Source organism: Myxocyprinus asiaticus, chromosome 15 (assembly GCF_019703515.2).
Source record: "Myxocyprinus asiaticus isolate MX2 ecotype Aquarium Trade chromosome 15, UBuf_Myxa_2, whole genome shotgun sequence".
Classification (NCBI taxonomy): Eukaryota; Metazoa; Chordata; class Actinopteri; order Cypriniformes; family Catostomidae; genus Myxocyprinus; species Myxocyprinus asiaticus.
Genome location: NC_059358.1, coordinates 43,270,578 through 43,298,030, shown reverse-complemented (window position 1 = coordinate 43,298,030; position 27,453 = coordinate 43,270,578). Strand labels below are relative to the sequence as shown.

General features: G+C 40.1%; 1 protein-coding gene across 1 annotated transcript; it reads right to left on the bottom strand.

Annotated features, from left to right (window-relative positions):
• Nucleotides 1-3,900: 3,900 nt before the first annotated feature.
• ttc29 (tetratricopeptide repeat domain 29) lies at nt 3,901-26,271 on the bottom strand. Its single transcript, XM_051718053.1, has 11 exons — nt 26,168-26,271; nt 25,925-26,014; nt 25,778-25,849; nt 25,477-25,652; nt 20,784-20,969; nt 15,238-15,450; nt 10,326-10,411; nt 10,137-10,228; nt 7,831-7,954; nt 5,385-5,618; nt 3,901-4,817 (listed from the first exon to the last, which is right to left on the bottom strand). Exons 2-11 carry the CDS (start codon nt 26,011-26,013, stop codon nt 4,686-4,688), a joined length of 1,404 nt encoding a protein of 467 aa, XP_051574013.1. The 5' UTR covers nt 26,014; nt 26,168-26,271; the 3' UTR covers nt 3,901-4,685.
• Nucleotides 26,272-27,453: the final 1,182 nt, after the last annotated feature.

The window sequence follows — 27,453 nt, the reverse complement described above, 5'->3', positions numbered from 1 at the left end:
GAGAGAGAGAGAGAGAGAGAGAGAGAGAGAGAGAGAGAGAGAGAGAGAGAGATATGAGGAGGAGGAGGATATAGTGCTTTGCGAAAATGAAGCTTATTTTGTGACATTATTTCCATGACAGTTAAGCACACACCGCATAATGCAAATAATTAAATAGAATTAAAAATGCATCCCATTCTCTTCTCAATATCGTAATGTGGCATCTGTGAAAGTGGTCATCCCTATGTTCCCCAGATTTATAGGGTTTGGTGTTAATATTTATGAAATATTATGGGGCCTGTGTAGCTCAGCGAGTATTGACCATGAGTACCACTCTTGGAGTCACAAGTTCTAATCCAGGGCGTGCTGAGTGACTCCAGCCAGGTCTCCTAAGCAACCAAATTGGCACAGTTGCTAGGGAGGGTAGAGTCACATGGGGTAACCTCCTCTGGTCACTATAATGTGGTTCTCGCTCTCAGCGGGGTGTGTGGCGAGTTGTGTGTGTATGCCACGGAGAACAGCGTGAGCCTCCACACGCGCTGTCTATGCGGTGACGCTAAACAAGCCACATTGTTGAGGCAACTGTGATTGGTCCTCTGCCAGGACCAATTGAGGTGAGTCACTATGCCACCACAGTGACCTAGAGCGCATTGGGAATTGGGCATACCAATTGGGGAGAAAAATAAAATGTTTAAAAAAAATATATTATATGGATATTTATGAAATATTTTAACTTGAAACTGTTCAAATTTGACCTGAACACAATAGGAGGGTTAATGTGTGTTAACAGAATATTGAAATGGGGAACTTAGGACCCTGGGAACACAGAACCCTGAACATTGGACCCTGGGAACATAGATATGCTCTCCTGTGAAATACGGAATACACACCCAAAATATTATGCTTCTTAAATTGTAATGTATTTGTTTTGTTGTACTGCCTTTATGCTGATTTATATAAAACAGTGGTAATACCATTTATATAAATTCTACAGTGCATCCAGAAAGTATTCACAACACTTTTTCCACATTTTGTTATGTTACAGCCTTATTCCAAAATGGATTAAATTCATTATTTTCCTCAAAATTCTACAAACAATACCCCATAATGACAACGTGAAAGAAGTTTGTTTGAAATCTTTGCAAATTTATAAAAAAAAATAAAAAAAAGAAAGAAAGAAAGAAAGAAAGAAAAAAACCACATGTACATAAGTATTCACAGCCTTTGCTCAATACTTTGTTGAAGCACCTTTGGCACCAATTACAGCCTCAAGTCTTTTCCGAGTATGATGCTACAAGCTTGGCACACATATTTTTGGGCAGTTTCTCCCATTCTTCTTTGCAGGACCTCTCAAGCTCCATCAGGTTGGATGGGGTGCATCGGTGCACAGCCATTTTCAGATCTCTCCAGAGATGTTCAATTGGGTTCAAGTCTGGGCTCTGGCTGGGCCACTCCAGGACATTCACGGAGTTGTCCCGTAGCCACTCCTTTGTTATCTTGGCTGTGTGCTTAGGGTCGTTGTCCTGTTGGAAGATGAACCTTCGCCCCAGTCTGAGGTCCAGAGCACTCTGGAGCAGGTTTTCATCAAGGATGTCTCTGTACATTGCTGCATTCATCTTTCCCTCGATCCTGACTAGTCTCCCAGTTCCTGCCGCTGAAAAACATCCCCACAGCATGATGCTGCCACCACCATGCTTCACTGTAGGGATGGTATTGGCCAGGTGATGAGCGGTGCCTGGTTTCCTCCAGACATGACGCTTGCCATTCAGGCCAAAGAGTTCAATCTTTGTTTCTCATGGTCTGAGAGTCCTTCAGGTGCCTTTTGGCAAACTCCAGGTGGGCTGTCATTTGCCTTTTACTGAGGAGTGGCTTCCATCTGGCCACTCTACCATACAGGCCTGATTGGTGGAGTGCTGCAGAGATGGTTGTTCTTCTGGAAGGTTCTCCTCTCTCCACAGAGAAATGCTGGAGCTCTTTCAGAGTGACCATCGGGTTCTTGGTCACCTCCCTGACTAAGGCCCTTCTCCCCCGATTGCTCAGTTTGGCCAGGCGGCCAGCTCTAGGAAGAGTCCTGGTGATTCCAAACTTCTTCCATTTATGGATGATGGAAGCCACTGTGCTCATTGGGACCTTCAATGCTGCAGAAAGTTTTCTGTACCCTTCCCCAGATCTGTGCCTCGATACAATCCTGTCTCGGAGGTCTACAGACAATTCCTTGGACTTCATGGCTTGGTTTGTGCTCTGACATGCACTGTTAACTGTGGGACCTTATATAGACAGGTGTGTGCCTTTCCAAATCATGTCCAATCAACTGAATTTACCACAGGTGGACTCCAATCAAGTTGTAGAAACGTCTCAAGGATGATCAGTGGAAACAGGATGCACCTGAGCTCAATTTTGAGTGTCATGGCAAAGGCTGTGAATACTTGTGTACATGTGATTTTTTTCGTTTTTTATTTTTAATATATTTGCAAAGATTTCAAACAAACTTCTTTCACGTTGTCATTATGGGGTATTGTTTGTAGAATTTTGAGGAAAATAATGAATTTAATCCATTTTGGAATAAGGCTGTAACATAAAATGTGGAAAAAGCGAAGCGCTGTGAATACTTTCCGGATGCACTGTATATTTTTTATAGGTCTTTATGTGACTTGCTCCATCCTTTTGAGCCAATTTGACCAAGAAACACATTTTGAGTTTTATGCACCAAAGTAAAAATAAAGTCTCTCAGCTTTCTAATTATATATGTATTATGTTTCTACTCCAAATCATTGTTGATGTTTAATCATTTAAATGCTTTCCATTTGACTTTAATGGATAAAACTCCAAATGTATTTCCAGGTCAAAGTGACTCAAATGATGGAACAAGTCACATATTTTCCACTGTTAACTATGAGTAGAACCACAGATTCAAGGACTTTGGATAATTTATTTACTCACAATTAAATATTGTAGATAATACCTGTGTTTTGTTCCAGTTCCCTCAAAATAGGCTATCATAACAACATTCATTACACAACCCTTATAATGTATAATCCATAAAAGTATTACATTATGTTTGCTAACATTACATTTCATGTTTCCTAAAATATAAATGGCCTCTTGGATATCTTGTTTATGTTTTGCATGAACCATATCTTTATAAATGAGGGGTTGAAACTGGGTTCTGTATGCACCACACTGTATCTCCTGCATGTCTCTTAAGAGGATTTAACATCTAATGTTCTTTTAAAAATGGAGAAGTGAAGCTTAGGTGTAGAAGTATCTGCACCCTGTAGGTGTGGGAGACCATGTCTTCCAACTTTTCCCAAATTCTTATCCCAACTTCAGAAAATAGACAGAAAACAGAACAAATCTACCACAATATTAAAAGAAACAAACATACAGATGGACAATTCACCTCACATGGCCCTGAAAGGAGTTCAATCAGAGGAGGCGCTGATCTTTACAACTTTATTTTTTTATACAACTGCAAACTATTTTTATATCTGCTCAAACTAGATGTTAATTGACTGCAACTCTCTTACCATGAAACTGTTATGCCCTCTCTTTTCCCATGTTTAGAGGTATTATGATTTGACTGCATAAAAGAATGCAAAGAATGGTTTGATGTTGCTCAAAACAAATCTATGAAAATTCCTGTAACTGCTAATGGATTTAAAAAAAGAAAAAACAAAAATCAGAAAAAAATATTTTTTTTTAAATGATTTTTTTTACTTTTTTAAGAGTCTGGTTGGAAATTATTTTATTCTATTGTCTGTCATAGTTTTCAACAGTAAGAAATAAAACAAATTTGCATTTAATTTTGTGACTCCTATCCTCCATAGTGGGTGTGAAAAAAAAATACAATGGCAACTTACAGCAAAGTAAGTTTAAAAAAAAAATTCCAGATATTATTTTAATAATTTATTTTGGCTTTGGCACAATGATAATATAAAACCAGATATTACATTTTTCTTAATAATGTCAGTTTTTTTTCTCACTCACAGATGTATAAATGTATCTTTTTACATGAAAATATAATTAAAATATTATTTTTCTCCCCTTTTTCTCCCCAATTTGGAATGCCCAATTCCCAAAGCACTCTAGGTCCTCGTGGTGGCATAGTGACTTGCCTCAATTCAGGTGGCTGAGGACGAATCTCAGTTGCCTCCATGTCTGAGACAGTCAATCCGCGCATCTTATCACGTGGCTTGTTGAGCGCATTACAGCAGAGACATAGCGTGTGTGGAGGCTTCACGCTATTCTCTGCGGCATCCACGCACAACTCACCACGCGCCCCATCGAGAGCGAGAACCACATTATAGTGACCACGAGGAGGTTACCCTATGTGACTCTACCCTCCCTAGCAACCGGGCCAATTTGGTTGCTTAGGAGACCTGGCTGGAGTCACTCAGCATGCCCTGAATTCAAACTCGTGACTCCAGGGGTGGTAATCAGCATCAATACTCGCTGAGCTACCCAGGCCCCCCGAAAATATACATTCTTTATATTTTAGAAAAGGGGTCCCCTCGCAAAGGGATCTTAATTTTTGGCGCTTCTTGCATTAAAACCCCTTCATTAGGTTACACCAACAAAAGTATTTCTTAAGGTCAATATCATCTGCCTAATTTCTTCTTTTATGTTCCATGTGTCATATGGGTTTGGACCAACATGTAAGGGTGAGTAAATAATGACAAAACATTCATTTTTGGTTAACTAAACCTTTAAGAGAGAGATTTAAAAGAGATTAAATACAATAAGATTATCTTTTGAGAATAAGACTTCAGTTCAGCCTTCAAATAAACTTTTCCCCTCACTCTCCTCTGTCCACCATTCATCTCTTCATTTCTTGCTCTCTGTTAAGAAAACGAGAGTGTGAGTTTGTGCATTATCTGACATATGATAGCAATAGACTGCAACATTTGGGTTCCAGAAGTAAAAATTAAATTTATTTTCTCTATTGAAACGTTTTTTTTAACGCTACCACATACATCTTTCAAAATCTACTATAAGCTCAGAGGTTAAGTGATGATTATGCTTTTGTAGAAGCCAAAAGAAGTGATTTCAACTTCATTTAAAAAGAATCATGTTCAATAGTCAAATTCAAAGAACTACACTACCCAAAATCCTGAAGACAGATGCACCAGTCATAGAGTATTGTATCTTTGTCTTTTCCCCCAATTTTCAAATAATTTAGCTTTTAATCAAAGTTGATATTGATGATTGATCTTGGTGCTGGTTGGTTTGGTTCGAGTCTTAGAACTTTTTCTTAAAGAATTATTGGAAATCCCTAAGGAGAAAAATGAAAAATACTTCCGGAACCAAGGCAGCTAAAAAAAGGATGGTCACTGCTACTACTGTTATCATTTACTATCCTTGTTACCAAAAAGTTTGAGAATGAGCTGAATTCATTAGTTGCCCACCCACATACATGGAATTACAGGGAAGGTGTCCTCTCTTTTCTCCTTCCAGTTGATGATTCTCTGGATGTTCTGGTGTCCAGAGGTCTCTATGTGTTTGTGATACGCCTGCAGCATGCTGAGTGCTCGAGCACTGCCCACACACACCTGAGCCTTCTGCAGCCTGGGCACCGATGCCAGATTACATGCAACCTCATATGCACGCTCAAAATATACACGAGCCTCGTCATACTGCCTCTATACACATGAACACACACGTTATTGAAATACTGAAGGATCCTTAGTCAGACTCTCAGAATGTGCACAAAGATCTCGTATATCTACAATGTACAGTAGAAACAAATGACACTGTGGTTCCAAAATCTAGTGAGCTACTCCCTACATCTAAGATAGCATCCGAACTGAAATTGAACATCATAAGGGACCGATTTGGGCAGTTAGTGAAGTGAAGTGCACAGGAGACTTGACTCACAACTGATTCCAAGGGAGTTTGATGTTAGTATATTGCTACGCTAACAATGCAATACTTTAAAAAGCATACTGTAAAATTTATAGCACACACACATATTGGTTTAAATAGATGCTACCTTTGAGTTTGGCCACAATCTGGTATCTTAGAAGGCAGCATAATATTGCTGTCAGCTTTTGGAAGAGCTTTCACATCGGGAGAGCATTTCTGACACCTTAGAATGCTTTATAGAAATCTCAAGAAGTACACTGCTCACTAGATTTTGGAACAGAGCTTATGACTTCTTAGCTCCTCACAATTCAAAAAGATATTGTTATATACAGGTGCATCTCAATAAATTAGAATGTCGTGGAAAAGTTCATTTATTTCAGTAATTCAACTCAAATTGTGAAACTCGTGTATTAAATAAATTCAATGCACACAGACTGAAGTAGTTTAAGTCTTTGGTTCTTTTAATTGTGATGATTTTAGCTCACATTTAACAAAAACCCACCAATTCACTATCTCAAAAAATTAGAATATGGTGACATGCCAATCAGCTAATCAACTCAAAACACCTGCAAAGGTTTCCGGAGCCTTCAAAATGGTCTCTCAGTTTGGTTCACTAGGCTACACAATCATGGGGAAGACTGCTGATCTGACAGTTGTCCAGAAGACAATCATTGACACCCTTCACAAGGAGGGTAAGCCACAAACATTCATTGCCAAAGAAGCTGGCTGTTCACAGAGTGCTGTATCCAAGCATGTTAACAGAAAGTTGAGTGGAAGGAAAAAGTGTGGAAGAAAAAGATGCACAACCAACCGAGAGAACCGCAGCCTTATGAGGATTGTCAAGCAAAATCGATTCAAAAATTTGGGTGAACTTCACAAGGAATGGACTGAGGCTGGGGTCAAGGCATCAAGAGCCACCACACACAGACATGTCAAGGAATTTGGCTACAGTTGTCGTATTCTTCTTGTTAAGCCACTCCTGAACCACAGACAACGTCAGAGGCGTCTTACCTGGGCTAAGGAGAAGAAGAACTGGACTGTTGCCCAGTGGTCCAAAGTCCTCTTTTCAGATGAGAGCAAGTTTTGTATTTCATTTGGAAACCAAGGTCCTAGAGTCTGGAGGAAGGGTGGAGAAGCTCATAGCCCAAGTTGCTTGAAGTCCAGTGTTAAGTTTCCACAGTCTGTGATGATTTGGGGTGCAATGTCATCTGCTGGTGTTGGTCCATTGTGTTTTTTGAAAACCAAAGTCACTGCACCCGTTTACCAAGAAATTTTGGAGCACTTCATGCTTCCTTCTGCTGACCAGCTTTTTAAAGATGCTGATTTCATTTTCCAGCAGGATTTGGCACCTGCCCACACTGCCAAAAGCACCAAAAGTTGGTTAAATGACCATGGTGTTGGTGTGCTTGACTGGCCAGCAAACTCACCAGACCTGAACCCCATAGAGAATCTATGGGGTATTGTCAAGAGGAAAATTAGAAACAAGAGACCTAAAAATGCAGATGAGCTGAAGGCCACTGTCAAAGAAACCTGGGCTTCCATACCACCTCAGCAGTGCCACAAACTGATCACCTCCATGCCATGCCGAATTGAGGCAGTAATTAAAGCAAAAGGAGCCCCTACCAAGTATTGAGTACATATACAGTAAATGAACATACTTTCCAGAAGGCCAACAATTCACTAAAAATGTTTTTTTTTATTGGTCTTATGATGTATTCTAATTTTTTGAGATAGTGAATTGGTGGGTTTTTGTTAAATGTGAGCCAAAATCATCACAATTAAAAGAACCAAAGACTTAAACTACTTCAGTCTGTGTGCATTGAATTTATTTAATACACGAGTTTCACAATTTGAGTTGAATTACCGAAATAAATGAACTTTTCCACAACATTCTAATTTATTGAGATGCACCTGTAGATATCAAACTCAGTATGTCTGCTGACTGCTGTCAAACCACCTTCTCTCTTCCCCCCCCTTTCTCTCTCTTACTCTCGAGTTGAGGATGGTTCCTAGGCACATGTAGGCTCTCTCGAGATTTCTGTCCTGTTTGTTGCTCAGAGAAATCTCAGCAAACTTCTCCAAATATTCAATTGCCTCTGTGATTTTGCCTTCACTGTAAGGCACACAAACACATATGAAAAAAGATGGCTGCTGAAATTAGTCACAGTCCATGAATAGATCTAAACTTGGAGCCAAAAAACTAAATATAGCTGCAAACAGCAATTATAACGACTTTAGTCCATCAGTTTTTCATAAAGACTAAAAAACAAAAACTATTGGACTTTTCATCGTAATTCTTACACGCTACTTAAACCAATTTATTTACATTTAACATGTAGTTACAAGCATTTTCATGTTTGTCACTGTTATGGCGCCACCTTTTGGCTTAACGGCAACAAACTGTTCATCCTTCCTAAAGTTCATGACTTTCACTGATGAGCCAAAACATTATGACCACTCACAGGTGAAGCGAATAACATTGATCATCTCCTAAAAAGGCCACTTGTCAAGGTCTCGGTAGATTAGATGGTAGGCGAAGAATCAGTTCTTGTAGTCAACTTGTTGAATGCAGGAGAAATGGGCAGGAGTAAAGACCTGAGCAACTTTGACAAGGGCCAAATTTTAATGATGGTTACAGGAGGAATGTGTCTCAACACAGAGTGCATCATACCCTGCAACATATATGGGGCTGAGTAGCCGCAGACCAGTAAGAGTGCCCATGTTGACCCCTGTCCACCATCGAAAGTGCCTACAATGGGTACGTGAGCATCTGAACTGGACCTTGGAGCTGTGTAAGAAGGTCACCTGGTCCAATGAGTCCCGTTTTCTTTTACATCATGTGAATGGCCGTGTACGTGTGCGCTATTTACCTGGGGAAGTGATGACACCAGGATGCACTGTGAAGACGACAAGCCGGTGAGGGAGTGTGATGCTATGGGCAATGTTCTGCTGGAAAACCCTACATCTGGCTATTAATGTGGACGTCAACCAGGTACACCCCTTCATGGCGATGGTATCCCCTGATGGCAGTGGCCTCTTTCAGCTGGACAATGCGCCCTGCCACACTGCACACATTGTTCGGGAATGGTTTGAGGAACATGATGAAGAATTCAAGGTGTTGCCCTGGCCTCCAAATTCCCCAGATCTCAATCCGATTAAGCATCTGTGGGAAGTGCTGTACCAACATGTACGATACATGGTGGCTTCATCTCGCATCTTACAGGACTTGAAGGATCTGCTGCTAATGTCTTGGTTTAAGATACAACAGGACACCTTCAGGGGTCTTGCCTCGGTGGTTTGCGCTGTTTTGGTAGCACGTGGAGGACCAACAGCATCTTAGGCAAGTGGTCGTAATTTTTTGGCTCATCAGTGTATGTATTTATACAGAGCCTTATATAAGTTTAGTGAAAATCAGCCATTTTGCTCATGTGTTTCTTTGTTGTTGATTTTTTTACATTTTAAGAAGATCATATAAAGTACTTACTTATTGATATGCGGACTCCAGGGAATCTTCCTTCACTGGTTGCATTCCAATCAGATAAAAAATTGTAGTACTAGTTGCAGTTGTAGGTTTTTCAAAAGATTTCATATGATGGACAATATGTGGTGGAGAATGAAGTATGAGCAATCTCTTTGGCATGAGCCAAGAAATCTTCTTTCAATGACACTTGCCATAATAAATGTATTTATTTATTTATTTATTTATTTATTTTTGCTTTGTAGCACCACTCACAGTCCAATGCATACATTGTTTATTCCCTGAGTGGTGGTCGACAGTGAGTTTGGGGCAGGACTATCTGGAGGTTTGCATAGGGCTCAAGTTAAAGGCCGAACACGACCCAACCCGAAATCGCTCCCTCTCTATTGCTCGCTCTCCAATTTCTTTTCCAAGCAAGTACATTTTTTGTAATATGCCGTCTTTCATAGGCATCATAGGCAACATTCATAACAGTAACAGTAAACATACAGTTTTAACAAGGCAAGGCGGCCCTTCAGCACACCAGAGCAGAAGGGAAAAAAACATTGGCTAATCATTTATAAAGCATTGAAACTTTGTTGTGGGAAGAACAATCTGTGGTGCAACGCTCAAACAAATAAAATTGCAAGAACAGTGCACACTCATGCAAAAACACGCTTGGTATGAACAGCCCCTTACCAGTCTGTTCTCGCATGTTGTTTTTAATTCATAACTAACCCGACCCCAAAGTCATCCTTAAAAAACTGACCCAAACCCAGCCCGAAACACCTTTGTGGGGTCTTGTTGGGTAGAAGACCTCAATAGCTTGTCAATTTACCTCTTAAGGGATTTGGCAATGGCTTTATATGCCCTCCCCAGACTGTCTGTATCTTCAAGTGCTGTGGAGATCTCCATATACACACTGAGAAACTGTCACACAAACCAACACAAACAGTCACTGTGTGAACTTTTCAAAGAACAGGTTATTGCAAAATGTAAAAATAGAGTTTGTGTGTTCAAAACTGACCTGTTTAGCAGTGGTTTGTTCTCCAATGCTCTGATAAGCCAGGCCCAATCTATAAGCCGCCTCTCCTTCTGGCTCTCGATCTCCTGCTATAAGACAAAATGGGCAAATTACAGGGAGCCAAAGAGAGTTGGTGAGTAAACCATGATTGACAGGGAAGTGTAATTCCTTGTTCACACTAACAGTAATTTTGTCACTGGAGGTCACAAAGTAGCTGTATTGCTGGTCATAGTGGGCCTTCCAACTACTGGATGCCCCAACATTATTGGTGGGTTGGTGAAATGCCAAAGCTTTTGAAAATATTATCAAAATTTCGATGTATTAGCAATAAAAATAAGAATCCAGTTTTCTTGCTTGGTTGTATATTAACTGCAGCAGGGCAAATGCATCATATAATGAATTAAATTAATATGATTTATTTTGAATTTGAATTGTTTACAAGTTACACATTGACAAGCGCGTAAACGACAAGTAAGTTCAGTTAGGAAACTCTACATTTTGGGGCTGATAGGTCGAACAGGTGCAGCTCATCCTACACACCCAATCAGAAGCTATTCCCTTTTGTCAAAATATATAAAGCTGCTACTCACCTCGCGCAATACACCGGAAAATGGCTACAGCAGTGCAGTATGTGTAGTGTTATCATCCTGCATGATCTCGAACAGGACTCACATGCTGATTTCCTAGGTTCCAAGTCCAGAATGGAGGATTTGTTACCAGGAAAATATCTCCGCCAACCGAACTCAAGTTCTGACTTTGCCTGAGACAACGAGTGCCCATAACCAAGCAAAGATGACAACAGCAATCCTGCATCGATACCATCTATCCTCCAGCTGTAACATAAAACCTTGACACTTCTTCAAATAACTATCCTGTAGCTGCAGCAAAATGGCAATGAAACAATCCATAGATTACAGCACTCGAAAACTCTTCTTCGGCTGGCCACGTTGCCGCCCAGCTTTCCCATCGGATCCCTGCGACTTCATAAAGACTTCACTCAGCATTCTATCTGGCTTCAACATCCTGGCTGTCAGCAGTTTATGCAGCAGCAATACCTCGCAGTCAGACAAGCAGGTAACGTCATCAATTTACCCTTCGCTCGTGAGTATCCCTGTACTACTAATCCCCAGCATGAGTTCTTTAATGTACACCATAATATTTAAGTTTAAATTACAGTCAGTCACAGCAGATGCACTGGAGGACAGTTATAAATATATATATATTTAAACATGTGATTTTAGATGTTTACAAGGATTGATTTCGATAGGTAAGCTGCGATCGCAACGCGTGGCCGGTCATGCACGCCACCATGTTTGTTTACATTGCAATGCAGCATGGGACTCCAAGTTCGTAAGCAGAATTTCTAAACCTAACGGCTAGCCTTCCACTTCCCAGACCCGGAAGTGGTGAGAATCAGTGACGGACAGAATGGAAGGCTCAAGTGGACTAACTATTATGTATTGTACCTTTACATATGGGGGAATTAGCAGTTTAAAACTTATTGTAAATATTTGAATGTTTGTACATAAATGAAGTATTGTGACATTGAAAAGACTAAGAAGTGATTCATATGACAACCACTTTAGTCCCCTGGCTGGTAACTGCAGCACGAATATAGATATATCGCACTAGGCTGATCGTACGCTTGAGCCCAGCTAGCGTGATCTCACCAGGTTAAAGTGCCATCTGGATTATAGACTGGCTCATAGTGGATTATTTGATTCTGTCTCTAAGGAGTGTGACACCAGGCTCTAAAGTCTCATCTAGCCTTCGGAGTGCATAGGGATACATCATTTTATACCATCTTTACACCCAGGTGGCACAGAATCTGCATCTGAAGTGGCATTTGGTCTTATTGACTTTAAACCTGACCAGAGCAGACATAAATGCATTTGCACAGTAGTGCAATGCTAACATTTTATGAGATATTTAAATTATGAATATAGAATTTGAATTATTAAGTTAACCTTGAAATATGATGCTGCATTTCTTTATACAGAACCAAAAGTTTACAACTTGATGCTGCGTTTTACACAGATTTGATGACATGCAGAGCAGGATTACTTGGCTGTGTAAAGGCGCTTTAGGCAATTTTCAGTGATTGTTTCCTAATTCACTGTATTATGCTATGAAATCATGCATATCTGGGCTGGCTTAAATGATTGGAATGGTTTAAATTAATATGAATAATTTGATTAGCCTACTACCTCACCCAATTTAAAGACACAGCTGTTTTGGCAGGTTGGATATTCAGAGTTAAGCGGTCTACAGACTGGCAGCCGAATCCCTTCTCTTGCCCTCGTTTTGAACTCTACACCATCATTATCGTGTTTCTATGGGGTGAGGTATGGCAAGGAAAACTGATCATCTTCTATGTGACGTTCAAGCATTAGTCAATATTATTATAAAGGTCACTATTTGATTCCCTATATCAATAGTAGAGTCGACTCAGCTGGACTGCATATTTAAACTTTATTTATCTACCAGGACAGGTTAATAAGATCACTGGCACCTCTTGAATCTCCTATTCATGAATACTGCTGCTAAATATGAGGTCAGGGATGGCTAAATCCACACTCCTCTTATGACCTGCCTGAGCTATTCCTATCCTCTGTGCTGGTTTTGTCTGTTCCCGCTTCCAAAAACTGTCATAATATTTGCATATAGTGTACTCGTAATTTGCACCCAACTCTTCAGCCACCGTAGCAGGCACCCATTTCCATCTACGACTGAAGGATCCCAACATGATTAGTTTCACCCATACGCCATCTGGCATTCTTGAATGGGTTAAAGAAAAAATTCCCCAAAGGCAAAGCTAAACGGTCAAGGCCTGGTGTTTTGATGATCACACAACATCTCTAGGATTTGTTTTCCTCATGGCTTTATGGATTTTAAGGTCTGGAGAATCCACATGTAAACTCTTTCATTCAGCATTCTTTAAACCTCATACTAAGATTTCCTAATTACTATTAACATGCTGTCTTCCTTTTAGCATTCATAAACGGACATGCCATGGTATATCAATTGTCATAGCCCATACCAACACAGATTTTGTCCTCTCTCGCCATGTTCCGATACCTGCATTCCTGGTACACCACCTTGCCTCAGATCCTCTCTTCCTTTCAGTGACGGGAACCCATGACGAGTTTGTGGTTCCTCCAGCTAAGCAACCATGTTTAACCAAAGACTTGATCCAGAAGCATACACCAGCACTCCTCCAGGAGCGGAGCAGCAACTACTGCAGCACCCAAGGTTCCTTTGGCCACAAAAAAATGGGACGCTGGTCTTCAGCAGCTTACAGACATTACATCATGCCCTGTTGCAAAGACATTCTGAATGCTTAAAGCTATGAGTCTGACTCAGTCACTATACAATTGCTCAGGTGGTTGCTGGGTTGTCCTGTCAGCATGCATTCTAGTCCATCGATTTAACCCTGCCTATAGGCAGGGCCCATTGTGCTCTTTAGAAATATAATAGTCTTCAGTTGCACGCATAGTCTGATTAGTCAATTAGTTTTAATCACCCTTACACATAGTCATGCAGGTCACTAGATAAACCCATCGAGAACACATAACCAACACACTCAGGGATACACTGCTAGCTACACGTGACTGAAATGCACCTTACTGCAGCTCACCTGTCTGGTGGTCAGATCTGCTATTTTTTTATTTTTTTTGCTTGCATTGGCTTCACAGCAGCAGCAGCAGTATGTTGACTATGTCAAGCAGCAGCAGGCGTTAAACGGATCAGTTGACAAGACCAAGTCTACTCCACAGTCTTGCATCAACTTAAATCCTTAAGCTAAATCGAGAGTCACTCATACACATAGTTTTCCGGTCACTAGATAAACCCATTGATAACACACTTAGGGATACATGACAAACTACACGCGACTGAAATCCACCTCACTGCAGCCCACGTCTGTCGGTCTGATCTGGTGGGGGTTGGGGGGACAGGGGAGACATTGCTGTTCGCTGTATTTTCTATCTTTAAATATAAGTGTTGGGGGGCTTTATCTTGATGTGGTACAGTAGCAGCAGCATGTTTCTTCTGTCTCAGCAGCATCATGTTTTCGTGCCAACAGCAGCAGCATATTGACTTATGTCAAGCAACAGCATGCATAAAGCAGATCTAGTCCGCCAAGGCTAAGCTTACTTCACTGTCATTATAATCAATAAATATCTTTAATCTATCTCCGAGAGTTGTCCTAACTGAACTTAAGTTCAAGTTCACCTGTTCATTGACTTCATTGTTTGTACAGATTTAAATTGTTATGTTATGTTTACGTTGTGCATATAGCTGACCAATGTTACATATAGGATGTGTTTGAGTGAGGTAAAAAATCTTTTAGTGAAGTTCATTGTACAGGTGTTCAGCTCTTGCAGTTTTCTCCACAACTAACTATAACTTGATTAATTCCAAACAATTGTTTCTAGATTTTTTTCTCTTTAAAACAAATAAATAAATAAAAAGTGCATTACTGCACTTACTGTATATATTTTTTCTCATCATATATTTGTTAAAAGTATGTTTTAATTCTGCATCTTTTATAATTTATAATAAGACTTGTCTTCATTATAGTCCACAAAAAAAACAAAAACACAAAAAAACTTGGTCAATTAACCTTTTCATCAAAATTGTTTTCTCAAGATTAACACTGCTCACAATATTAATATTAACTTCTCCATCTTGTCTACAGGTGACAGATCACATATGTTCTAATGTCTTCACTCTTATTACAGTACAAGTCGCTGCATTGTGTTGCTGCCGATTTGCATAAACTAAAACTTTCCTGGACACGGCTACATCGGAAAAGTTGCTGATGTCCCCTAAGATCACCAGCTCTCATTGAAAATAAATGACTTTGGTTACTATGTCGCTGTGAATAGCTGTCAGTGTTTGCGGGTGTGCATACATTCTTTTGCCATCTCGTAGGCCTTGGTCAACATCTTAATAGCTTGTGTATAGTCTTGGTCCTGAAGCAGTCGGTCTGCCAGCAGTGTGTACACTCTCCAAAGCTCTTCGCACGAGCGAGAGTGATGCGTGCGGCCGCTGGTGTCCTGCCATGCATGGCCCATGGTCATGTGATAAAACACCTCACAATGCTTGTGTGCTTGCTTGAGCTGACCTGCAACACACACACACAATCAATAACTGTCAGTCCCCTTTAAAGGTAAAGTGTGTAATTTCTGCGCCATTAGAGTTACAAAATGGAATAGCAAAAATGATTGTTTTTCCCTTTCTTTGTGGACAAACAATTAGTCCCACCCCAAACTCGCACCATTGGTGAAATAATGTTTGTGTCTGGCTGTTTAGGATGCTCAAACAAACAGAGCAATGTTTTGAAAGCACCACAGAGCCACATTGTTTACACCTTCCAGGGGCAATCAACCTACAAATCGCTTTCTTATCATTGACTTGGGATAGGAGAAACTATTTTAACATAAAAAAAGACTACCCCAACCAGCAATCTAAAGCTTTCAGGTCCAGGTTATATTTCACTCCAAAATCAAAAATAAGATATTGTTTTTTGCAAAAAGTCAATTTTAGGACCATTATATAGTCTTGCATCGAGAGATACTGTATATTATTTAAATTGTAAAGTTTTACATACATCATGGTAGTATGCGTTGTACTGCCATTAATTTATGCTGATTTAAACATTAAGGAATGTTTCGGGTTCAATACAAGTTAAGCTCAGTCGACAGCATTTGTAGCATAATATTGATTAACATAAAAATTTATTTCGACTCGTCCCTCCTTTTCTTTAAAAAGAAGCAAAATTCTGGGTTACAGTGAGACACTTACAATGGAAGTGAATGGGGCCAATTTTTGAACATAAAAATACTCACCGTTTCAAAAGTATAGAAAATCATAAGACATAAACAATGTGTGTTAACATGATTTTAGTGAGATAAAAATCACTTACTGACCCTTTCTTTTCAGCTATAGCCAATTGTACATCTTCGTTGCTGTCTCACACACATGAACCACGAACAGAGGTGCAGTTGAACCCAAACGCAGAGTTTATTCAAGATCAAGGCAATATACAAACAGAAACAACACTTGGAAAGCTCAGATGATAACAAAGGACCGGTATTAGTTCAAGGCACAATCGACGAGACTAGACAAAGAATAACCGAACATGAAGGTATAAATATGGGCACAAATGAAGGTAAACACAAAACAGCTGATCACAATGATGGAGGACAGGTGAGGATGATAACCAGGCATCTTGGGAAATGTAGTGCAGAAGGTGATTTCAACAAAAGAGTCTCTAGAAGACAGGAGAAAACACAGAACCCCCCCCCCCCCAAAAGGTACGGCTCCCGACGCCCAAATGAAGAGGATGGTACTGAGGAAGGGCTATCAGGTGAATGGTCAGGATACCATGGGAAGTATGACAGATGGTCAAGAGACCATGGAGGAGCTGGCGGATGGTCAGGAAGCAAAGGAGGAGTTGGCGGACGATCAGGAGGACAGGGAGAAGCCTGCGGACAATCAGGAGGCCAGGAAGGAGCCACCAGGAAGAGAGCGGGGTCCGGAGGTTTGGGAAGCAGCTCCAGGAAGGGTATGGGGTCCGGCGGTTTGGGAGGTGGCTCCAGGAAGGCAACTGGTGGAGGATCAGAACACCAGAATGGAACTGGCAGGGGGTCAGGGAGCGGAGCCACAGGAGGCGGAGCCACCAGGGGAGGAGCCAGATGTAGATCCCACGTCGGAGCGGGCGACACCTCAGGAGGAACTGGGAAGAGCGTCTTTAGGGAAGAGGCCCCAGGAGGTGGAGCCAGAGGCAGATCCGGAGGCAAATCCGGAGGTGGAGCGGTCGGAGCCGCAGGAGGAGCAGAGGGTTGAGACTCAGAGGGCAGAGTCATAGAAGACTCAGTCACCATGGTTAGGAGCGCCGGCAGTGACTGGGAAACAGCCTCTGTGGCCATGAACACTGGCAACGACTGGGGGAAACGACCTCCGTAGCCGTGAACACTGCCAACGACTGGGGGAAATGACCTCCGTGGCCGTGAACACTGCCAAATGACTGGGGAAAACGACCTTCGTGGCCGTGAACACTGCCAACGACTGGGGGAAATGACCTCTGTGGCTGTGAACACTGCCAACGACTGGGGGAAACAACCTTTATTCCTTTAACGTTTTTAACATTGTATTATAGCATTTTTTTCTCTAATACAAAAAAAAATTTTTTTTTACAATAATAGAAAGCACAACTGAAAATAACAAGAATAAAAAAATAAAAATTAAATGTAAATGTCAGAGTGTATTAGGGCACTGAGAGTAATGAGAACAATAATGCCACCAGTTTCACCGCTCCCTATACATATATTACGCAGTCTGCATAGGGCACAATCTTACCATAGTGGGGGCACCAGAAAGTCCACCAGCTGCCATAATCGCACATTATATGTATTCAAGGACCTGGCAGCAGTCCTGGAACATGTGCATTATAGTAATGACAATGAGTTTTTTTACAGTAATAAGAATTGAGGGGAAAGCGTGCTTAATAGTCAGAAAAATAATGTAATAATGCAAAAAAATTAATAAAAAATCTTTAAGCAAAATGTCTTTTCTTTTGTGTTTAGGGTAAAACATGACCTAGATAAAGTTGTACTCAAAAGTTTGCATACCCTGGCAAAAACTGTGAAATTTTGGCATTAATTTTGAAAATATGACTGATCATGCAAAAAAAAAAAAAAAAGGATTTTATTTAAGGATAGTGATCATATGAAGCCATTTATTATCACATAGTTATTTGGCTCCTTTTTAAATCATAATGATGGCCCTGATCAAAAGTTTACATACCCTTGAATGTTTGGCCTTGTTACAGACACACAAGGTGACACACACAGGTTTAAATGGCAATTAAAGTTTAATTTCCCACACCTGTGGCATTTAAAATTGCAATTAGTGTCTGTGTATAAATAGTCAATGAGTTTGTTAGCACTCACATGGATGCAATGAGCAGGCTAGATACTGAGCCATGGGGAGCAGAAAAGAACTGTCAAAAGACCTAATAGGTAATGGAACTTTACAAAGATGGAAAAGGATATAAAAAGATATCCAAAGCCTTGAAAATGTCAGTCAGTACTGTTCAATCACTTATTAAGAAATGGAAAATTCGGGGATCTCTTGATACCAAGCCAAGGTCAGGTAGACCAAGAAAGATTTCAGCCACAACTGCCAGAAGACTTGTTCGGGATACAAAGAAAAACCCACAGGTAACCTCAGGAGAAATACAGGCTTCTCTGGAAATAGACAGTGTGGTTGTTTCAAGGAGCACAATACGACGATACTTGAACAAAAATGAGCTGCATGGTCGAGTTGCCAGAAAGAAGCCTTTACTGCGCCAATGCCACAAAAAAGCCCGGTTACAATATGCCCAACAACACCTTGACATGCCTCGCAGCTTCTGGCACACTGTAATTTGGAGTGACGAGAACAAAATAGAGCTTTATGGTCACAACCATAAGCGGTATGTTTGGAGAGGGGTCAACAAGGCCTATAGTGAAAAGAATACCATCTCCACTGTGAAGCATGGTGGTGGCTCACTGATGTTTTGGGGGTGTGTGAGCTCTAAAGGCATGGGAATCTTGTGAAAATTGATGGCAAATGAATGAAGCATGTTATCAGAAAATACTGGCAGACAATTTGCATTCTTCTGCACAAAAGCTGCGCATGGGACGCTCTTGGACTTTCCAGCACGACAATGACCCAAAGCACAAGGCCAAGTTGACCCTCCAGTGGTTACAGCAGAAAAAGGTGAAGGTTCTGGAGTGGCCATCACAGTCTCCTGACCTTAATATCATCGAGCCACTCTGGGGCGATCTCAAACGTGCGGTTCATGCAAGATGACCAAAGACTTTGCATGACCTGGAGGCATTTTGCCAAGACGAATGGGCAGCTATACCACCTGCAAGAATTTGGGGCCTCATAGACAACTATTACAAAAAACTGCACGCTGTCATTGATGCTAAAGGGGGCAATACACAATATTAAGAACTAAGGGTATGCAGACTTTTGAACAGGGGTCATTTCATTTTTTTCTTTGTTGCCATGTTTTGTTTTATGATTGTGCCATTCTGTTATAACCTACAGTTGAATATATGTATTTTATTTATACATAATAAATAAAAGAAATGTGTTTTGCCTGCTCACTCACGTTTTCTTTCAAAATGGTACATATATTACCAATTCTCCAAGGGTATGCAAACTTTTGAGCACAACTGTATGTTCATGATAGGACTCATGAAGCTCGTCCATTTACAAACCCAAGAAATCAGCAATCACACAGGGCTAAATCAAATGCTTTGCTTTTTAGATATTGAAATCATAACAAGCAGTTATTTAACAGATAAGTTACATTTTATTTACAGATCTGCTTCTCAATTAAAAATCTTATCTAACAATATTTCAGTGAAGACTTGGAAACAACTGAGAAATGTATGCTTTACCTCTAATAATGTTTTCCTTCTACCTGGATTAGCTGTGTATGTATATGTAGTAATTATACATAGCTGTTAAAAAGGTCGTCATTCACAGTGAAGGGGTGGATTTACCCGTCTCTTCGGCCTATTGATGAGTTGAATACATTTACAAGCAATTGTTATAATCAAAAGGTAATCAAAGCGTTTTTAGTCATGTGCATTTATTCCGGTTATGTTATAATTATGAATGTTACAGGTCATTTGTGTATTTGACCTCTGAGGTGTGACTGAGGGACTGACCCATGTCAAGAATGTAGTTAACAATGCTTTCTCATTTAGCCCAGCTCCCAGAGAACAGATATACATGTGAGTTGTAACTATTTCATTGATCACTTATTCAGTTTAAGTAAGAGCGTATTTAAGTTTTCGGTCATTCATTACTGACACAAATACATTCTTAGCATTCATCACTAAAAGTATTTTTCTGCCTTTGCATTGTTGTGTTTGGACATATTGTTCTATTGTCATGTTTATTCCAAGCTGGATAAGGCCTGTGTCCCAACCTTGAGAGAAATGTTGTGTTCTGTCTAATGATGTCACTGCAGGGATCGTTTGTAGTTTTGAGAATCATGTGACTAAGTCAGAGGAACTGGACACCAGTTTATCTAAAGAGAAGACTCACCTCTGACCCATTTCTGCTTATCAACTTGACTTGGTGTCTTAAAAATGTAATCTTTGAATGAAATTCACATAGTCATGCAGAAAACACCTCTATTACCAGTCAGATATCACTGAAATAGATGCCATAAAATATCACACCTCTCTCTGGAACAGCCCTAGGCACGGTAAAGAGTGGGGAAAAGATGTCTGCTAGCCACGGTCAGATCATTTGTTAAGCCAATCAGAAGACTTTCTGCCTGGAAGTTCCAGAATGGTTAAAATCCCTTATGGCACCTTTAAACATCTGTTTTATAGAGTTAGACATGACAATATGTGATGATATTAAAGGAATGTGCATGTGTGTTACCCTTCTCTAAATAAACTTGGCCCATGTGTAAGTTGGCCTCAGCCTCTCTTTTGCCAGAATCCATTTTGAATTTGCGAGCTGAATGCAGGGCCAGCTGAAAGAAATGATGCTTCAACCAGAAATCCTGTGGCTCAGAGAAGAACCTGGCCAAAGACAGGTGGTGCTCGTACACCTCCCCATACTGTCCTACAGCAGGAGAGAGAGAGATGCAGAAGAACAGAGGGGGTGACTAATAAAACTAGACAGAGCAATGTATCTAACTTACTATATTTCAAAATAGTTGGGGCTGAGTGGATGAGTTTTAATATTTTTAAATGCCCTCGTAATCCCAACAAATCTAGATGGATGAATGAATGGATGTACACTGCAACGTCGACTGTTTACTGCTTAACGGTAGTAACACCCATATTTCGTGCAAAGCATCACGGGATGTAGGAAAAAGATGGATACATTCAGATATACAAATTGTATATCGTTCTGTTCTGTATTGGGTTGTTCTGTTCATACTGAGCGTCTACGTGAGAGAGGAGATGAAAGTGTATCGTAGTTTAGATGCTCTTAATTATTTCCTCAGCGGCAAGGTCAGAAATACTCGATCGCTCCTATTACAATCAATGAAGCTGTTAACGCTGTAAGCGTGTGACTTACATACAAGGTAGGATTTTTCTTTGCTATCAAAAAAACTTTCCTTGAGTGTCCAACATACTCTCATGGCGATATCGTCAGGATTCATACGACTTTTCTAAATTTGGCTAATTTGTATGATATTGTGCAACTGCAATCGTTTGAATTCCTACAGCCAATGACATCGCTGGACATCGTTTCCATCTAATGCGCGACAATAACTTGCTTCTGTCACACACAACAGCTTCCTTTCATGTTTACACACTCTACTGATTAAGTTTAGATAAGAGGTTTGGGTAAGGGCATAATATTAATAAGCACGTCCTTAATGCCTCATGCGTGGAACGATGAATTCGTACGAGTTTATGCGAACAACATCGTGCGAGACCATACGAAATAGCCAACTCGTAAATTATGTACGACTTTTCATGAGATCGGGTTGGTGTGTCTCTTTCTTTTGTGCAAGCTTCTGTACTACTCCAGCTGCTCTGAGATCTTAGCAGTGCAATACTGTAGATATTGTTGACTTTTGTGTGACAAATTGCTTATTATGTTCCTAATTTGTAAGTCGCTTTGGATAAAAGCATCTGCTAAATGACTAAATGTATATGATTTCTGAAGCTTCATCCGTTATAATAGGGGTGATCTATAGTCACTTTTAGAGCACATAAATAAATACTCTGCTACTTAACAAGCCAGCTAAACTCTACCTCTCAAACTTACAATTAGTTGGCATAAAAGTTGTTCATCTACAAGAGATAAGATGTGCTAGAGTTGTTAGTACGGCAGGTATCCAGCCGTCTCGCTTCACTGCTATGGTTCATGCATCCATTTATGGCTTCTTTTTTCAGAGATCTAAACACTTTAATTTCCATTTGTTCCAGGCATCCAGAGAGCATCCAGCCACTGAACAACATGGTCCACATTTTAATAATGACATTCTATTACAATTGTTTTAACGTTAGTACCGTTAATAATGTTTAAGTCACTATGAGCGAAGTGCCTCCCGCTGTTGTTTTGAATGAGTTTGACAACTAGCTGGAAATGTTCAAGGGACAAAGACATCACTTCCTTAAACTGATGAATAGTCCTTGAAATGGTCTATTGAACCAAGTTACAAGTCACTTTTTAAGCAATAGATAAACCCCAAAGATATCCCTTTATAATAACTTTGATTTACATAAACAATTATTATGGCATTATCTAATACTTAAAAGATCATTAAATCTGCAGTGTTACCCATATCAACCACTGAAATCTGCTGCTCAAAAGAACCCAGAAGCATGGTTGTCTGTATCACAGTAATTTCATCTAGCACAAAATTGGCTGGGTTTCCATCCATGGATTTTTATGTGCATTTTGGGATACTGCATACAAACTGCTAGATGAAAAAGAAAAACCTCACCAAGGTGGAAATAAAATCACCATAATGCGCATTAAAATGTATACTCGTTTGAGGTTTTTTTTATTCGATAAGAAGAAATGGGCATAAACTATGATGGAAACACATTTACTGAATAAACTCCTATTGAATTTATTAGGAATACGAGATGCGCATCAAAAAAGTCATGGGACTGAATAATTTGTTCATAAATGGACACACCAGCGGACCAATCATCACATCTGAAAAGTTGCTCTGGTCATCCTGAAATAATGGTGTCCTGAAAAAGCCTACATCGAGTTTGTAGAGCAAATAAGTCAGCTACAAACTTTTGACACTTTTGAAAAATATCTTCTAGAGCCGCACGTTAAGGACATAAAAATGGAGGAACGCACACACATAGTGCTCCCAGATCTGTGTGATGCGCTGTCGCTCCCATACATGAGACAAGTATTTCATTAATAAAAGAGTCACGGTGGCTACAATTTTTCCAGAAGTGACGATTTTGTTCTTTCGAACACATAGGATGGAAGCGCAGCTTTATTCACACATTGTTTGCACGATATTATGAATTTTCACATAAATTACATTCGCAACTTGGATGGAAACATAGCTAATGACAGTCATGCAAAGTGCAATTTATCACTGTAGGGTCAGATGATTCCCCTACCTGCCTCAAAAAAGCCCCCTGTGGTAAACTTGTCCCAGCTGTCGTGCCATTTTTATTCTACAGTGCATCCAGAAAGTATTCACAGCGCTTCACTTTTTCCACATTTTGTTATGTTACAGCCTTATTTCAAAATGGATTAAATTCATTATTTTCCTCAAAATTCTACAAACAATACCCCATAATGACAATGTGAAAGAAGTTTGTTTGAAATCTTTGCAAATGTATTAAAAATAAAAAATGAAAAAAATCACATGTACATAAGTATTCACAGCCTTTGCCATGACACTCAAAATTGAGCTCAGTTGCATCCTGTTTCCACTGATCATCCTTGAGATGTTTCTACAACTTGATTGGAGTCCACCTGTGATAAATTCAGTTGATTGGACATGATTTGGAAAGGCACACAACTGTCTATATAAGGTCCCACAGTTAACAGTGCATGTCAGAGCACAAACCAAGCCATGAAGTCCAAAGAATTGTCTGTAGACCTCCGAGACAGGATTGTATCGAGGCACAGATCTGGGGAAGGATACATACAAATTTCTGCAGCATTGAAGGTCCCAATGAGCACAGTGGCCTCCATCATCCAAAAATGGAAGACGTTTGGAACCACCAGGACTCTTCCTAGAGCTGGCCGCCCGGCCAAACTGAGTGATTGGAGGAGAAGGGCCTTAGTCAGGGAGGTGGCCAAGAACCCGATGGTCACTCTGACAGACATCCAGCATTTCTCTGTGGAGAGAGGAGAACCTTCCAGAAGAACAACCATCTCTGCAGCACTCCACCAATCAGGCCTGTATGGTAGAGTGGCCAGACGGAAGCCACTCCTCAGTAAAAGGCAAATGACAGCCCACCTGGAGTTTGCCAAAAGGCACCTGAAGGACTCTCAGACCATGAGAAACAAAGATTGAACTCTTTGGCCTGAATGGCAAGTGTCATGTCTGGAGGAAACCAGGCACCGCTCATCACCTGGCCAATACCATCCCTACAGTGAAGCATGGTGGTGGCAGCATCATGCTGTGGGGATGTTTTTCAGCGGCAGGAACTGGGAGACTAGTCAGGGTCGAGGGAAAGATGAATGCAGCAATGTACAGAGACATCCTTGATGAAAACCTGCTCCAGAGCACTCTGGACCTCAGACTGGGGCGAAGGTTCATCTTCCAACAGGACAACGACCCTAAGCACACAGCCAAGATAACAAAGGAGTGGCTACGGGACAACTCTGTGAATGTCCTTGAGTGGCCCAGCCAGAGCCCAGACTTGAACCCGATTGAACATCTCTGGAGAGATCTGAAAATGGCTGTGCACCGACACTCCCCATCCAACCTGATGGAGCTTGAGAGGCCCTGCAAAGAAGAATGGGAGAAACTGCCCAAAAATAAGTGTGCCAAGCTTGTAGCATCATACTCGGAAAAGACTTGAGGCTGTAATTGGTGCCAAAGGTGCTTCAATAAAGTATTGAGCAAAGGCTGTGAATACTTATGTACATGTGATTTGTTTTGTTTTTTATTTTTTATAAATTTGCAAAGATTTCAAACAAACTTCTTTCACGCTGTCATTATGGGGTATTGTTTGTAGAATTTTGAGAAAAATAATGAATTTAATCCATTTTGGAATAAGGCTGTAACATAACAAAATGTGGAAAAAAGCGAAGCGCTGTGAATACTTTCTGGATGCACTGTACGTTAAAAGTATCATTAATGTTAAATACCAATTAAAATATTTCTGATCTAATAAATATAAAATATCTAATTACAATAAATCTATAAAAAAGAGCTCTATTTTAAATTATGCATCTTAAGAGTTTATACACACAATCAATAAATAATGACTGTAAAATCAAATCACAAAATCTACTCAACTATAGGTTATGACAAAAACTATTTATTTTTATTACTGAAATGATTAAATATGAATTCCGTGCATTACAATACCTAATAACTTCCACAACATGCCCTTTGGGGCTTTTTGGTCCATTTCTTACCCCAGAGACTGTGGGAGTTGAAATGTATTGTTATTACCGGCTCTCTCTGCAGCCTCCGCACTGGTGAGATGAAGCTGCAGTGTCTGTAGTTTGTGCGCATGATCCTCCGCTGCGTCCCATTGTTGCAGCAGCGCAAACAGCTCCGCAAACGAGCGGTGGAAGCCCTCCCGCAGCATCCCCACGCAAACATTGTGCCGTAAAGGCTTCCTGAATCTCAAGACAAATCAAGTATGTGATTAATGGAGCTGAAACAACCAACATCCACAAACTTTAACAAAACAAGCAACCTAGTCATTTAGAACTGACAAAAAATAATAATACACAATGACAATTCTTACTGTGCTATATCAAGCTCACTGGGGATTTGACTTTTCTCTCCAGCAGAAGAGATGGAGTTCAGCGGGATGGACCTAAACTTCATAAAAACAGCTTAAAAGAAAACTTCCAAAGGGTACAGAAAACACAATGTAGTCATGAAAGCTTACTTAGATGTTGTTCTTTTGCTGTGTTCACGTGGATTGTAAATGTCTGGGAGGAGAGGAGTCCTCGAGCCACTCGACACCGCTGAAGACATGCTGATTATTCAATAAATACAAAAATAAGAAAACAAAAATCGAAGTAATTATTTAAATCTCGCTACTGGAGTTAACATGTTTTTGTGTGTGACAAATAATGTTACATAGACATGAGTAAGGTCGGTGTAGCCTACAGATAAATCCTGGTTTCACCTGGTTGTCAGATTTATACATTTGTGTAAGGTGTTGACGGCGTTGCCAAAGAGACCAAACCGGCGAAACAGTGCACATAAAAATTATACGGACCCATAATTCATCAGACAATTACAGAAGCGCATCCACGTTATGAACATTTGCTAAACTGATGAAAACAAAAACAAACAAAAAACAAAACAAAGCATACGAGTAATAAAGTTATAGGCACATTGATTCTGACACTTCCCCTGGTGACCGCACGGGGTCGCTATATACCATGTAATACAGTTATGTGCCTGATTTATTCACCTGATACTTTTGATTTCATGTTTCTTAACCCTTGTGCGTCAATTAAAAAAAGCTACTCAGAGGTCCTTCGAGGACAAAAATGTCTACGTCAAAAAACTGCCATAATAATATTATATATTAATATTATTTTCCACTTTCAATGAGTTAATATTATTAACCAACACCAGCCCTGATCATAACTACCAAATATTCATTCATTTTCAGGATTTTAACCCTTTAAATGCCAGTTTGTTTATATAATGCCACTGTAATTTTTATGAAAACACACACACACACACACACACACACACACAATGAATTATTTTCCATATACTAAATGCTAAGGGGATTTTTGTCTAAATAGGCTAAACATGAGAAAAATGGCGCCATCTGCTGGAAAATATTAAAAATGTACATTTTGAAGTCAGGGCTCCGGAATGAAAGCATAATATCATAGATTTCATGATTTTATGCTGTAATGGAACTGGGATCAAATATTGCAATGGGGACATTTTTGTCCTGAAGGTCCTGAGTGTAACTATTTTGTGTACACAGTGTACTATAGATGTATTAAAGGAACTGAGGTTGAAATATCAAAATTTCCCCAAACATACACAGCTTTGGCAAATGTATGCCATTTCGATCATTTTGGCTGAAAAAAATGAATAAGCCAAAAATGTCCCGAAGGTCGCACAAGGGTTAAACAGACATGGTCAGACTTATACAGGGTCTAAAATTAGCCAGTAGTGGGTTCAACATTTTACCCCTCATTTTTCCTGTTTATCAAAATATATATTTCTGTCTCTGACAAATAATATTTGTGGAACAGCAGGCCATTGTGTCACTCGCAGCATCATATACAGTACAAGATAAGCCATTCTGCATCTACCACATTTTGACACATCATATTAGCATTTTGGTGGCTTATGTGAAGAATATTCCACACGTTCCTAGACTTATTATTATTGTAAAGTTTTCCACTGAGTGGTAAATTTATGAGAAGACTAACTGACTTT